This window comes from Parasteatoda tepidariorum, chromosome 9, assembly GCF_982258835.1.
Source record: "Parasteatoda tepidariorum strain Cologne lab strain chromosome 9, Ptep-v5.0, whole genome shotgun sequence".
NCBI classification, from domain to species: Eukaryota; Metazoa; Arthropoda; class Arachnida; order Araneae; family Theridiidae; genus Parasteatoda; species Parasteatoda tepidariorum.
In genome coordinates this window covers 103,643,947-103,660,525 of record NC_141763.1, presented here as the reverse complement: position 1 = coordinate 103,660,525, position 16,579 = coordinate 103,643,947, and the positions used below count along the sequence as shown (strand labels likewise).

The window sequence follows — 16,579 nt, the reverse complement described above, 5'->3', positions numbered from 1 at the left end:
GTAAAATAGTGGTAGTAAATATATACTATTTTTTCTTTTATAAACTTAATTTTTAAATAATTTTGATCACCACTATTCTTAAGAAAATTAAGCATATAATATTAATATGTGTTACCATCATTGTCGTCGTCTTAAGCATTTTCAAATGCCACGTATCTTTTTGCTTGAAATTGAAATTTTAATTACATATTATTACCACTGGGAAAAATCATTATGGAAGGGATTAAAAGTTGGCAGTTATGCAAATGCTACTAATAAACTATAAACAAAAATACCTGATTTTGAAACCTGATGTTCAAACTGGAATTTTTCGGAATGAATGCCCAAGAATCAAACCTTCTCATTATTAAAAAGTATAGACGACTTACTATTAATAATAAATTAACTTTCTTTAGAAATGATATTCCTATTGTTGATAAGGCCACTTATCTGGGCCAAACAATAAATAAATATTTTAACTGGAATGATCATGTTGAGAAGATAACAGCTAAAGCCACTGGAATATACAATAAATTACTAAGTCCCGACTCCAAAATCTCACATAACAACAAACGATCCATATACCTCCCATATATCAAACCTATAATTACTGATACTTATAAATGCCCCTGAATTTTGCCAATACAGTAATGAAAATTCTAAAAAAATTAATGTCTTCCAAAATAAATAACTGAGAAAAACGCGTGGAGTCCCATTTTTTATTCGAAACAAAGATAGACATAGAGATTTTAAATTAAAGATACAAATACAACACTATTTTAAAAGTAGAAAAGCTAACTGAAGATTCCAAAATCAGACCCCTAGCCCACTTTTTCACCAGCGATGCTATTTTATCAGATAAATTCAATTCATTCATGTAAGAATCCTCGACAATAGATGGCGCTGCGAGATACAAAAAAAACTTGAGAAAAAAAAAAGAAGCTGGGGACTGTTCGCTAGCTTGGTGAGAGAAGACTGGAATGTTCTATGATGGAGCGCGAAGTTTCATTGATTATGTGATTAATTACTATTATTTTCTATATACTTCATGTTTGTTCCGTGGCATAAGTACGCATCTAAATAAAATCGTTTATGCCAAGAAAGGTTTATGGTGAAATCATTTCACATTGAAAGGTCTGAAAAAGAACCTGCGAATAATTACTGGCGCAGCCGCCGAAGATGATGCAGAACCAAAAACCAGGTGAGAGCTCACTTTATATATGTAAATGTATGCTCCCATAAATAAGTAATTATAATTATTTGGGCGAAAATTATACAAAATGGAAATTAAATGTTTGTGTTCCGACATGGAACATTAATTTAGTTTACTCGTCAGAGTACGAACACGCCAGTGTTCTAAAGTGAATTCTTTTACTCGCCAGAGTACGTAGATAGCATATTTCTAAAAAGAATTTGGTTGTTCTTGTTGTTTTGGTTTTCGTCCCAAATAATTGAAAATTTTATTTCATTATATTGAATTTATTGTGGTTTTTAAGTTCTGTTTTAGAAATTGTTGGAAGCACGCAAGTGCACAACATATAGCGTGGTATCGTAATTGAAAATTTTATTTGATAAAATTGAATTTATTGTGGTTTTTAAATTCTGTTTTGGAAATTTTTGGAAGCAGCATAAAATATAACATTGCAATCGTATTTCGAAAAATAAAGAATGCTGAATGATCTATTATTTATATCAACTAAGATTTATTAAACCAAACAAAAAAAAGCATAGGTTGTATCGAATAACGGAATATAATTTGGCGTCAACCAACCTTGGAAGTCTCATTCTAAAACGATTGTTTTGGTTCTTTTATTTTTGTATAAAATGTTTTTTTTTATTTCTGAAAGAAGAGGCAAGTGTCTTTTAATAAGAAAAAAATACAAAATTGAGTTTGTTTTATTCTATTTGATTATTTTGATATTGAATTGTATCATTGTTGAATTTTTTTTATACATATGATATATTTTGTTTTCGTACATTTTAAAGAGAAATTTATACGAAAGTTATTTATGAATTTCTTATCACATTTAATGATTTAAAATATTCAGTTAAAGTTTTCATTCTCACGTAGAATTTGATTTTTGTTCTAAGAATAATTATTTTGGTTAAAATAATTTTTATGTTTTGAATTTGTGAACTTGTAGGAAAGTATATATTATATCTAGTGTAAACAAAGTATTGATTTAAAATGTTCATAAGTGTTAGGGTTTATTATATAAGGTTTATTATATAACAAGTAGATAACTGAATATTACAAAGTATTCTCAGTATTTTGAGGTTGTTAATTTCGTTTTGAGGTTGTCAAAAATAGACATTTTCTATAGATTTGTGAATGATGTTCATTTATGTGTTTTCTTTTAAGAAATTATTGGAATATTAATTAGGAAGTAGTCAATTTTTTCCGTTAATTTTTTTTTATGATTGAGAATTATTAAATTTAAGCCATGGCATTTTTGGGAAAGGGTAAAAAGGAGGATTTGATAACGTTGGCCACCGAATTAGAAATTGATGTGGATCCAAGTATGAAAATTATAACACTAAAAAACAAAATAACACAAAATGACACATATGATGAAGCGTTTGCCAGAGAAATGTTTTTCTCAATTGTGGAAGAGAGGAAAAGGAAGGAAGAAATTGAGGAACAGCGAAGGAAGGAAGAGATTGAGGAACAGCGAAGGAAGGAAGAAATTGAGGAACAGCGAAGGAAGGAAGAAATTGAGGAACAGCGAAGGAAGGACGAAATCGAAGCTCAGCAGAAAAGAGAACAAATGGAATTTGAGTTGAAAAAACTTGAAATTGAATCCCGTACTCAACTAACTCAAACTTCATCGCCCAATGGAAACGGACAACATAACGTTGACTTAATTAAGCTCATTCCTAAATTCAAGTTAAGGGATGATGATATCGTGATTTATTTATCTTTATTTGAAAGACAGGCTAAAAGAACAGGGATTGATTCTAAAGACTGGGTGTCATGTTTATTAACTTTATTGCCTTCTGAAATCATTCAACTAATTGGTAGAGAATCTGAAGAAAAATTTGAAGACTACGAATACATTAAGACCATTTTATTAAAGAGATTTAAATTGAATCCTGAAAGTTTTAGAAAAAAGTTTGTGATGCACCAGAAAAGCGCTGAAAAATCGTGGAGGGATTTTTGTTATGAAATCACGAATTATTTCGAAGAGTGGATTGATGGACTTGAAATCAAAGACTTTGCCAGTTTAAAAAATCTCATTATCACTGATCAACTTAAGAAAAAGGTACCTCATGAAGTAAGAGACCACCTTCTTGATGAGTGGGCAAATTTCGTTTCTCCAACCAAATTAGCGGATAAGCTTGACGAATATGACAGTGTACGTAATGATTCAAGGAAAACAACTGGAATTCCCTCAAAAGACAAAACTAATGAAAAGTGGCGACCTCGTTCCCCACCTTCAGAAAGAAATTCAAGAAACAAATCATTCTACAAACAGGGCTCATCAAGCGCATATACACCCCGTAAGAGTGATGAACTACAGAGGTCGTTTTCCAAACTATCTTGTTATACTTGCGGAAGAGAAGGCCATACATCCAGATTTTGCCTTAAAAATCGGCAACCTAGAAACACTCCTACAACTGCCCAAAACAATCTAATCCAATCGTCACCACTCCCTTTAGAAAAAGAAAAACCAGAAGTGCTAACTGCCAAGATCTCTATTCCTGTCTCAAAATCCGTGGATATATCTGGAAACATAGATGATTTAAAACTCGTCAGAGTTAAATGCGGAAACGTGGTTCTAAATGGCATTGTAGACACAGGAGCCCAGATATCGGTAGTCCGCGAGAAGTTAGTCGCCGACATACCTTCTGAAGGAGAAAGTAAAATAGAGATATCTTCTGCTTTCGGAGAAAGCGAAGTCACTCCACTGAAAATTTTCCAAATGAAAATAAATGACGAACTTCATGGTAGTGTACCTATCACCTGTGCTGTTTCAAAGAAGCTGGTAACCGATTTGCTGCTAAGTTCTTCAGCTTATGAGATACTGTGTGAAAATATTGAGCTTTGTCACAGTAATCTTCAATGGAATACCTCTTCAGAGGGGGAAGACTCTAGCGACGAACCATCACCATTGAAAGAAAATACTTCAAATTGTGCTGTCATTACCCAAATTTCACAAAAAGACATTAAGAATGCAAGAATGGAAAATGACACTAAATTGGATTTTAAGACTCTTCAAGAACAAGATGAGAGTCTAGCAAAATGCTTTGAATGGGCGAAAAGGAACAAAAATGCTTATACAGTTCAAAACGAAATTCTACTTCACTCGGAGAATATTTGTGGCGAAAACATCAAACAAGTTGTGTTACCCTTAGAGAAAAGAACAGAAGTTCTGAGAATGGCTCATGAAATTCCTCTTGCTGGTCACCTCGGTGAGAAAAAGACAACTCAACGAATTAAATATTCATTCTTCTGGCCTACTATCAAACAAGACGTTAAGAAGTTCTGTGAAAGCTGCAAGGAATGTCAATTGAAGAGAACAATCACATATAAAGATAGAATTCCAATCCAACCTATCGTCAGACCAGAAACACCCTTTGAAGTATGGAGTGTTGATTGCATTGGACCGTTAGAACCACCATCCAGAAGAGGTCATCGGTTTGTGATATGTGCAATTGATTTATGCACTAGATGGGCAGAAGCCATCCCTGTTAGAGAAATAAGTGCAAAGACCACATGCAACGTCCTGATGAAGATTTTTTCTCAAACCGGATTTCCGAAAATGATTTGTTCCGATCAGGGAACTAATTTCACAGCCAAACTCACACGATCTTTTGAAGATTTACTTGGCGTATGTCCCCGATTTTCCACTCCCGGACACCCCGAGAGTATGGGTGCTGTCGAAAGATGGAATAGGACTTTAAAAGAAATGATGAATAAAAATATCCAGGAACATGGAAGAAATTGGGACCTACACCTTCCCTATCTTCTGTTTGCCTACAGGGAAGTGCCACATAGCACCACTGGTTTGTCTCCCTTCCAGATGGTGTATGGAAGACTGCCACCGGGACCTTTATCCTTATTGAAAGAGATCTGGACAGGCGAACGTAGCGTTCCAGTCACTGCATCCCGCTCAATTGAAACTTACCTACATGATCTTATCGGAAAAATAAGAAAAGCTCATGACATTGCAGCTGAAAACTCCAAAATCTCTCAAGACGGATACACATCAAGATACAACTTACGGTCTAAGGATAAGACTTTGAATGTTGGGGACAAAGTCCTCGTGCTAATCCCATCGTCATCTCACAAATTGCTCAGTACTTGGCAAGGACCAGCTACTGTAATCGAACTTACCAGACCTCACTCTGCCAAAGTCGAAATGGAAAACGGGAGTATAAGGGAACTCCACATAAATAAATTAAGGCCTTATATTGTTCGAGTGGATCATATTGGTATCATTTTCGACCAAGATGAAGACTTTGGAGATATCCACTATGCACCAGCGGATCTTATGGACAAATCTACTGAAGACTTATGGACCCACTTGCAAAATATGAAAGGTGACCTAAAATATTACCAGCGAAAGGAACTATTCAATGTGTTAAAATCATACACCGATGTTTTTAGTAGCAAACCAGGTCAAGCCCATGTCGATGGTCATGACATAAAAGTTACAGCAGACTGCAGTCCGAAGAGATTAAAACCCTATCGTGTCCCTATTTCGCTACAAGACGAAGTTGATCGCCAAGTTAAAGAATTACTAGAATGGGATCTAATAGAGCCCAGTGACAGTGAATGGGCACATCCTGTGGTATGCGTTGCAAAAAAGGATGGTAGCGTTAGACTGTGCATTGACTTTAGACTTCTGAATAGCTTCACAGTTCCTGACGCATATCCAATGAAGATCGCAAAAGACCTACTTTTTGAAATAGGTAAAGCCCACTTTATAACAGTAATCGATTTAACGAAAGGGTACTGGCAAATCCCGATGAAGGAAAGCGCCAAACCATATACAGCATTTGTCACTCATGCTGGCCATTACCAATGGAAGGTCCTTCCGTTCGGTTTAAAGAATGCTGGAAGTACCTTTCAGAAATCCATGGATAAAGTACTAGCTCGCCATAGACGCTACTGTCGCTCATATATTGATGATGTGGCGATATTTTCTAGATCTTGGGATGAACATCTCTACCACATCGACCAGGTGGTTCAAACTCTGCGAAGTGTTGGTCTAACCGCAAATCTAGAAAAGTGTGATTTCGGAAAGAGTCACGTGAAGTTCTTAGGCCATATAATAGGTTCTGGCACTCACTCTCCAGATCCTGAAAAAGTAGAAGTCATCCAAAATTTGTCTAAGCCTACCACCAAAAAGGAAGTTAGAAGTCTATTAGGGCTGGTGAGCTATTATAGAGAATATATCCAAAATTTTTCTGAAATAGTTCTACCTTTAACGAACCTTACTAAAAAGAATGTTCCAAATAATATTTCATGGGACTCGAAAGCAGAAGCATCCTTCAACAAACTTAAACAAGAGCTGATTAAAATGCCATCACTACATACTCCAGACATCGATAAACCCTTTCAACTCTATACTGATGCGTCTGCGTTTGCAATTGGAGCATGTTTAGCTCAAAATAATGAACAAGGAAAAGAGATGCCCATCGCATTTTTTAGCAAAAAACTAAATCCTTGCCAACAACGATGGTCAACCATTGAGAGGGAAGCGTTTTGTGTCATCGAAGCCTTGAAAAAGTTTGATACTTGGATTTTCGGTGCCAAGGTACAAATTGTATCAGACCATAATCCCCTTACTTACCTGACCCGAAGTACCCTTCATGGGGCTAAACTCTCTCGGTGGGCCTTAGCATTACAACGCTATAATATGACTTTAACATACCGTAAGGGCAGTTCACATGGAAATGCCGACGCATTATCAAGGTTAACAGTTAATTCCTAAAGAAATCATGTATATATATTTGTCTTAAACTCGGAACAAAACTTAAATGTCAGGGCTGTTTAAAAAAAAAAAAAAAAAAGTGTTTTTTTTACATTGATAACGTGTAAAAGAAAAAAATATATAAATAAATAATTTTTTTTTGTAATATTTTGAATTGTTTGTATTTATGTTTTTATTTATCACAAGGAATATAGTTTTTTTTATATACTTATATATATATTTATGATTTTTGGGAGCTGCATATTTTGGAGCTCTCACTTGAATTTCATCACCTGAATAGAAGCTGGGTTGCTGTTTTTTTTTATTGTATTTTTCAGGTTTTCTCTCTCTCTCTCAGCAGCATTGTCTCTAAGGTGACGAATGTGCTTCCTTTGGGGGGACTTGTAAGAATCCTCGACAATAGATGGCGCTGCGAGATACAAAAAAAACTTGAGAAAAAAAAAAGAAGCTGGGGACTGTTCGCTAGCTTGGTGAGAGAAGACTGGAATGTTCTATGATGGAGCGCGAAGTTTCATTGATTATGTGATTAATTACTATTATTTTCTATATACTTCATGTTTGTTCCGTGGCATAAGTACGCATCTAAATAAAATCGTTTATGCCAAGAAAGGTTTATGGTGAAATCATTTCACATTGAAAGGTCTGAAAAAGAACCTGCGAAATATTACTATTCATCACTATTTTCAAACTTTTATATTGATACTTATAGTTTAATTTATAAATTTAAATTATAACTCTGCAAGCTTGTCTTGAATTGAGAGCTGGATTCCATCCATCATGCATTTTTCTATTTCGAATTAGTTCTTTGTGGTCTATGTGGTAGCTGTTAACAGGATTCAAGCACCTTGCTTGAGTAAATTAAAAGAAGCAGCTTGCTGTGGGGCTTTGAATGGGGATTGATGGTCAACGTGGGGAAACGCTTGATCGAGTATCATTGTAGTTGAATCTGACGCTATGAGTGGATATGTGACTAATTTATTGAGGTTTTTATTTATTTTGATGATTGTGATATGAGGCGTCTGGTGTAAAGTGAGATGTTTTTGATCTGTATTTTTAATTTTCAAAGAGTTAAGTATCTGGTTAAAATTTGCTGCACTACAATTTTTGACCTTGTCGAAGAAATCTGCATTTAATTTATAAATATATTGTGATAGAATGGAAATCTTAAGGTCTTTGTGAATCTTTGCATTTCTGAAGAATCGTCTGGCACAGGTGATTTTTCTGAGCATATTGTTCTGGCATTGGTTGAGTTTTTTCATGAGATGTTTCGGTATCCAGGCAGCTGAAGCATGTGTGAGAATTGGTCTGATCATTGATGAATACAGCAGTCGTTTTCTTAGTTTTAATGAAACATTCTGGTTGTAGATGAGTGGTTGTATTATTATTGTTGCTGCATTATCTATGATATTTTTGATATGGTCATTCCAAGTGAGCTTGCTGTTTATTACGAGGCCGAGGTAATTAACTCTTCAAGCGATTGGCGCTGCCGTCGTTTATCTAACTGTTCATAACTCTGAATTCTTACTGGTGCCGCGATTCAGCCAATGGCGTTGTTGCAAATGCAGCAAATAGTTCAAATTATTTTTACTTTTTTCTATGATTATTTTTCCTTTAATTTTTCTTTCTGTTTTCGAAACTCATAATAAAAATTACGCCACTACTTCACACATTGAGATGAAAAGGTAAAAGGCTTGACCAATAATATGACTCTGGAGTTCTCTCCCCCCCCCCTCTCCGTGACGACTCTTTTAAAGAATCTCCCTAATCTACAAGTTTTACAATTTAATTCGCCACCAATTTATTAAAGCTTTTGCAGAAAGCGGAGCAGTTGGTCTCCTACTGTCTATTTTATCAAAAGAATATTAAGAGTTGTATTTATTTAATAACTATTTTCATATTCATATCTAATCAGGTAAAAAATTAATGTAGTAGTTAACTCTTAATAATAAGGATGCCACGGACAACTAAAATTTCATAACAGGGTCATTTATAACAAACAAAAAACTATTAAAAGAGATTGAAATAAGCAAAGTTTTTTAGCATATTTTCTTCAGCTCACTATCAAAACACGTAAAAAATGCTTTCTCTTTAAATATGAATAATTTACGAAGTATGAAAGGTGGTATAGTTGCGATTAAATAATTTAAAAAAATGAGTTTTGACCATTTCTTACATTTTTAGTATCCCTAAAATTAGATAAAATGTGAATTTTTTTCGAAAAGACGCTTTTTACATCAATTAAAAAGATAAACGATGCTGCTTCGGCAGAAAGTAAGTTTTACAAAAATGATTTAACCCTTATCACTCCAAAAATTTTAATGAAATTGTTTTCAGACAACTTCAAGATATGAAAAAACTGGTAAAAGAACATTTTCTTTCCAACTTCTTTTCAGAAAGAGAAACAAATTTTCCTTACAAATTTCCTTCAAAACTTATTACATTTTATAACTTATTCATAAGAAATGAAACGTCAAAGCGCAATTTTTAACATCGCAAGAAATTACACAAGCAATCATTCTGTTTATAAATGACAAAAAAAGTGATGATTACGAATAGTTTACTTGCCTTTACAGGGATATCAGGTCGTATAACTTGTTCCCATTTATCGGAACATTTTTATTTTAATATTTAGAATGGTAGTAAATTTCATATTTTTTTATTAATATAGATTTAATTAATTTAATTTAGAATGATTTTATCCAACAAACAGATTTGTTCAAATACAAACAACTTAAGCATACATAAAAATTTCTATTAATTTACAGAAAAGATTTTAAATGCGGGCAAAATTAATCAAAGTAAACTAACCGTATATAGAACAGAAATTTTGCTTCTGCAATTTCTTTTATCATTTCAAGATGCAATGATTAGTTTCCCATTGGGTAGGTGACCCAGGATTAAATCCCAGCGATAGCACTCGCGTCACGTAAGTGCGGGTTAGTTCCATCAAAAAATTCTCCACGAAGGCTAGTTTGTTCCAATGCTTGGTTCAGTAGCTCCCTTGTCTTCTGCGTTAGGTTCAAAATTACAAGGCTACGGAGATGTACTTTGATAATCATAAACTCAGAATTGGGTCGGCTGCTACGCAAAATATCATTTCAAGATGTGAGACTTTACAGTATTACTGATGATTGGTGTTCATCTCTACTCCATAACTGCCTATTTTTTCGCATTTTATTTTGGTATTTAAAGCATTAACAGTTTCATTCTTGAATTTATGCATTTCATTTTGAATGATTTTTAACCACTGCTACTACAGCTTGGAAGAAAAGCAGAGCAAAAGGTATGAAGAACTTACTCGTAAAGATCCATTAGTTCTCGAACGCTCCTTCCAGTCATTAAACCTGAATTCCACAATTGGGAATAATCGTTTATTTGTAATCCGTTGAAGCAGAAATGTAGCATTTGAGTATAGGATGGCAGGCCGATGTCTCTTCCTCTCTGTATGTCTGTTGCAGTCATATCTCCACCATACGTTTCACCGGGACCCCTAGCAACATAAATTAGAAAATTCAAATCTTTCATTATTGGCTTGTTTTCGGGAAGAGTCTAACAGTTATGACAGGACCAATTTCTTACCCGAGACAAAATGTGTGCCTTCCCAGAAATCAACTGTAAATAAAATGCCAGTTTTCCCTCTTTACCTTTCAGGCCTGTTCCGCATTTTTTCGATTTTTTTTAAACTTCAAATTATCACTTAATTTAACATTACTGCAATTTTTTAATTATGTTTCTTAAACGCACCCGGAATCTGATATCAAAATTGTAATAAACAGCTACGAACTTCCACATCAGCTTCTATTTTTAGAATCCGGTTGCATAATGAAATAAAAATTTTCAGATTAATATTAATAAAAAATTTTTTTCTTCTCATTTTTCCAGGTGCGTACAAGTGTTTGTTAAAACTCATTTAACACACGTTGACTGCAGCGTCACCCGTCCCACGTGTATGTATTCGAAAAGATATTTCACAGGAAGTAACAAAACTATTGAATTGTTATAAAAGTAATACAAAAATGATACACTAAGAAAATTATTGTGAGCCTCGTAAAAACTTTCTTGTTTGCTGCTATTTGACTCACTAAGAAATAAGTTTTCCTTTTTTGAAATTTCGACGAATAAGGGGTAAAGTTATACTCCTCTTTACTAGGCAAAGATTCAAACTGATCGTGTAAAGTGGAGAGATGAGAAACAGATGCGAAGCAACGGATACAACTAAAATATCGGTGGGAGTACTTAGCAGAATACGCTTTGTACAGCGGTGGCCTGAAAGAGATTTCAATGTAAACGCGTGACGTGTTTAGCGAGACAATGCATTTATAAATTAATCTAACGTACTTCCAAATCTGCTTTCTCGATTTCTCAGTTTTAAAACAAATAAAGATAATCATTAATAGCTTACATATGAAATAGATAATCCCAAGAAACTGAAGATATTAATCGATGAAAAACTTCATTCACTTCAATAATATACAAATTGGAAATAACAGTCCTCACGTATCAAGCGCTTTAAAACAGGCATCCACTTTCTAGACGTGAATGAGAAGAAATAAAAGTGATTTGAATTATAAAACGTGAAGTTGCTCGTGCAATGGATGTTGCTCGTTTAACGCAGCATAGGCGCGTACTTTGCTTGTTTGCAGTATTCTTGATAACGGACATATCTATCGCATTCCTTAAGTCTAAATTTTAACCTAAAAAAAACCTGATAGATAAGTCTGTTATCAAGAATGCGAGAAATCATCAATTACTGTACATTGTTGGAATCTTGTTTTGCTCACATGAATGTCCTTTTCTCATCACCACAGTGCGTGGAAATTCCCTTTTTCCCGATTTGCCTCTCTCGGCCATTGTGGTTTTCCTTGTTCTCTTTTTCTCTCTAGGATACTGTGATTTTTTCTAGTTTTGTTTCTCACCTTTTTTTTTTCTATATTTTTTTTGACAACTTTACGTTTTATGTTTCAAATAATTTTTTCTTCTCATTTATGTCTGGGAAGTGTGGAAAATGGGCACTTGTTTTTGAGAGCTTGAAAGATGTCGATTGTTTTTCCAATTTGTATATTTTAATCATTAGGTTGCATATTATTTCCATACTTATACAAATAATCAGAGATATCTTCCGCTTGAAACTCGTCATTTTTTTCCGATGGCAATTCGCAGGCGCCCGTCAACAAGGGATTCATCCAACCGTTGTGTATCAGTTGCACATTGGAGTAGGTATTGCGAAATTTCAATAGCGGCATGAATCCACTCACATACTGAGACACAGTGCTGTGAGCACGGAACGCCGCTCCACTGAATTCTACCAGCATGGAAGGATCCACTTCATCATTGTAGAGAGATCCGTCTTGGAAATTGGGGTAGAGATCGTACCTCACCATGTTATCCGAACCAATGAGAAACGGCAAGTAGTCCTCATAGATGATATATTGATGCAAAGCAATGACTATCCGCCTACAAAATAATTGCATCTTAAGTAACTGCAATACAGAAAATGTCCACATTTTTAAGTGAATGTCTCAACTATTCGGTTCCATATTAATTTATTTAAAAACTTAATATTTGATGCTAATGATATCAGAAGAGGGAAGAAAAACGCAAGGATAAGGTAGCACAGATCGGTCAACTGCATAGCGATCCTTAAGTTTAAAAAAAAAAAAACATCAGGGTTGGCATTAATAAACAAATGCAGAGAGGGCTCTAAAGCGTAAAAACATCACTGTAGGGAATACTAGGTAATTTCTATTCTCCAAAAAAGAACAAAAATGCAGTAAATAACCGGTAATGTCCCATACTTTAGTATTGGGTCTTAAGCAGCCTCAACTAACGATTCTTCCGGATTTTCGGAAATTTTTTGTTTTAATATTTAAAGTGAAAGCATTTATTATTTTTTAAATCTCTATTTGAGAAAAGTGTAAGTTACCAGGAATGGGTTATCGGAAGATCGTATTTTTACAGTGATCTCGTAGATCATTCAAACTCGATTCCTGTTTTAATAAATTTGATATAAAATGATTTTAACGACCGTTACGTTCAAGTAATTTAAGCAAACATATTAAAGATTTACGTCACTTGTTTCGATGAATGGACTAAATGTAAAAGAAGGGGTTACTGTCACTGCCACTAGGTGAAAAATCTTCTTTGAAGAGGGCTATTCGTACCTGCCGCATGGGTGCCAAAAACCTTAGATTCAAAATCTCGTATAGAAGCTAAAGTGAATCCTTTTTCAGAAGATTTGAGAAAACTTTGCTACAAATTACTATTCTTTTACGGGTCGTAGCAATCCTGGTTAGTCACTTTAAAAAAATGTTCAAGCCATAAAAATTTTAATTTGTCAGCTATTTTCGTAAAATACATTATAATGAATAAAATGAAAGAAAAATATGTTTAAAAATGCTGTCAGTTGGGCATATATACCAATAATGCTAAAACTGATCTTTTACGATGTACCTTTTCTCAGCATCTAATCAAGAAATTGCTTATGAATGTTTATACTCTGATAACTGTTAATACATATCTTTGGCAGAACTTTTTGTTTAAATTATGAACTTAGACCTTATAAATTTTTATAAAAGTTTAATCATTTTTGAGCAAAAAATCCTTTATAACTTAAAAAAGTATTTCTGTTAACGCTAAAACATTATCATAGCATACAACTGATATAATCTCAAATACCCCCCCTCCCCCCCAAAAAATAATAAATTTCAAAGCGATATCATAAGAAGTTTCTTAGAAAAGGTACATTGAAAATGGTCGGTTTTAGCCCTACCGACACCCCTAAATAAATACGGAATTTTCGAATTCATATTTACATTACTTACAATGAGGGGAGGGATCAGGAAATATTATTTTATTGTTATAGTATTTGTACTGCATGAAATGAGGTAAATTTCAGAGAATAGAAAATCAGTATACTTATACTTATATTGTTTGCAATGTATAGTAATGAAAATGTTATTTTACTGTACAAACGTTTGTACAGTCTGGTAAGAGTTTATACTCCATGAATTGTTTCGTGGAAAAAGTAAATCATACAAACCTGGACTCTTGATAAAGTTTGTCATCGTTCCAATTTGGATTCAGCTGATGGAGGGAGTCCGCTATTTTGTTATGCAACCTAAGATACATGGTTTGAAGTGTGATTAACATGGAGTGTTGATTTGTTCGGTCATCTCCTGTAATAACGAACCTTTTTATAACCAACGTTTTTTTGATAACAATCGAGAAGTAAATTGAAATGCTTAACTCCTTTAGGGTAAACCAGCCAGTGAATGAATAGCTTTTTTAAAAATAATATTTCAAAAGTTTTTCTTCAGATTTTTTGGAAACAGTAGCTAATTCCAACAGGAAGTCATATTTCACACTGTGTGGAATTACCTGGTCGCATTGTCTACGCTTGAAAAAAAAAATGGAGAATTTGTTTTTCTGCTAAAATTATAAGCTGAATGTTATATAGATTCTTGTTTTTACTACAATAGATAGTCTTTAATAGATTTTAGCGAAATTAAATAAAGTTGAAGCTATTTACCTGTATGTTCTTTTTTTTAAATTTTTATTTATTGCAGAATAAGTAAATTTTGAGTTTAAAGGACGTTTATTTACTGGCGAAGCATGTCCTCAAAAACCAACGATCTTTTGTTCACAGGGAAATTTTCACTGCTGAAAATAAAAGAAAAATATAAAAGATTTTCATATTATGTCTCTAAGTTCTATTAAATGTAAAGGAAAAGTAACTGAAGAGGAATGTTTCTTTCCTAGTGAAAGAACAGCTTTATATACCTTTAACATAATTCTGTAAAACAGAAGGAACCAAATATTGTGCGTTAAGAGTAGCATAAGCAATTGTCAAAATAATTTCATCATAATAAACCAATTCAGTAGCCAAATTCATGTAATAAAAATAATTATAAGTTCGTTTATATTTATAAATTATCTTTAAATGGGGTAGTTAACTACATTAAGTCTGGGTTAAGCTAATTAAAAAACGCGTTTACTTGCACTTCAAATATATTAAAATAATTTAAATATCAATAAGAAATAACAATTTTGTCCATTCATTGTTTTCATAATGATGACAACGCAATTGCATTATTTTTAAAAATAAATTACCCGTTTAAATTAGGAAGCAGATATCAAATAATAATTATGTAACAGTTTACACTAACTAAGAAGTCAAAAACTCTGAAAAGTCAACATGGTCCTTTATAATGAATAAGTACTTAAGCTTAAATTTGTTTTTAAAATTATTATAAGACACATCTAAAGTAAATAAAACAAATATTTAAATGATTTTTGTATTTGTCTATAAATGTTTTCTTTCAAAAACAAGATAATATTATTCTTTTTTCGATAAAAAATTCGCCAAATATACAGCGAAAAAAGTATGAGAAGTTTAGACATACCTGCCAACTCTTTCGGATTTTCCGGAAGATTTCATTTTCATATTTAAAGTGGTAGCAATACTCAGGTTATTAACTTTTTGAATTATAATGGTAATTATAAATGATTTTGACCACCACTACATATAAATAATTACAATAAATATATGAAAGCATAGTAATCCTTGCCCAAGCGAATTTCAACGGGATCAAAATATAAATATATTTTTGAGTCAGATTGTTTTTCGTTTATTGTTTTACAACCACTCTGAAAATCCATTCTCGGAAAGAGTGAAAGTTGGCAGGTATGGGTTTAGGTACTAAAGAAATTTTTTTTCTAGAATCATCAAGGCAGTTCAATATTCCAAAAGGCAACAAAATTATGAAGAATAACTCGCAAAAAGGAATAATTTATTTACAGAAAATGGATGAGATGAATAGTAGAAGACGAAGCCTTTTTCTTAAGACAACATCCATTTATAACTCAGCATATACTGGGGTAAATTTTAAAAGACAAATCTTGACGAAGCTGATATTCCAGAGTAGTTAGAAAAGCTCGAGATGTATGAGGAAAAATGAAATTTTGAAAACAAAATGGAGTATGCACACAGAAAATTAGTGGCCCACAAGGTCTGAACTAAAAATTGATTCCACACGAAGAAAAAATTTTTGGAATTGAAATTTTGAAAATATTGTAATCAATTTTCCATAACTTGTTCTTGTTATTCTAGAATTGACTTAGTTTACGAAATAACGAAGTTTAAAAAAAAAATTTAAATATTTCTTTTTTTTAATCAACTTTTTTTTTGATATCTACATACATTATATGACATAGCGTAAGATTAACATTTGGTCATTCCATGGATTAGACATTTCCTGACCTAGTGCAAAATTTTTTCAGCATTGTAAAAGTTATAACTTAGTCAGAATATCAAATGTTGTCTAACTGCGGAATTTTTCACAAGAAAGAGTTGTTCATTCACTTGGTTATCGTACTGCTTATTATCTAAATACCAAAAACATAAAAAAAGGCTTTGTACATTCCTTCCCATTTTTTTTTACATAATTTGCCTTTTACAAAAAATATGTTGGCATTTTCAACAATCTTCAACAAGAAAATTAAAGAAGGGAAACAAAAGGCGAGTGTAAGGGGGTGGAGTGGGAAAGATTTAGAAATTAAATTAGATTTCAAATCATTAGGAGTAGCAAGAAAGATCAATGGATAAATTGGTAAAATTATTTTTAAATATGGAATGATTCCCAAAATTCAAGGTCGGTAAA

At 33.1% G+C, this 16,579-nt stretch overlaps 1 protein-coding gene across 1 annotated transcript in view; it reads right to left on the bottom strand.

The window, feature by feature from the left end:
- The window catches only part of LOC107451827 (peroxidase), a 123,250-nt gene that overhangs the window by 15,123 nt on the left and 91,548 nt on the right, over window positions 1-16,579 (bottom strand). The window contains exons 9-11 of the mRNA XM_087152542.1: window positions 13,960-14,095; window positions 12,015-12,374; window positions 10,219-10,410 (exon numbers count right to left, since the gene is read on the bottom strand). Of these exons, the coding sequence (XP_087008668.1) occupies window positions 10,219-10,410; window positions 12,015-12,374; window positions 13,960-14,095 (688 nt within the window). The remainder of the gene's footprint in view (window positions 1-10,218; window positions 10,411-12,014; window positions 12,375-13,959; window positions 14,096-16,579) is intronic.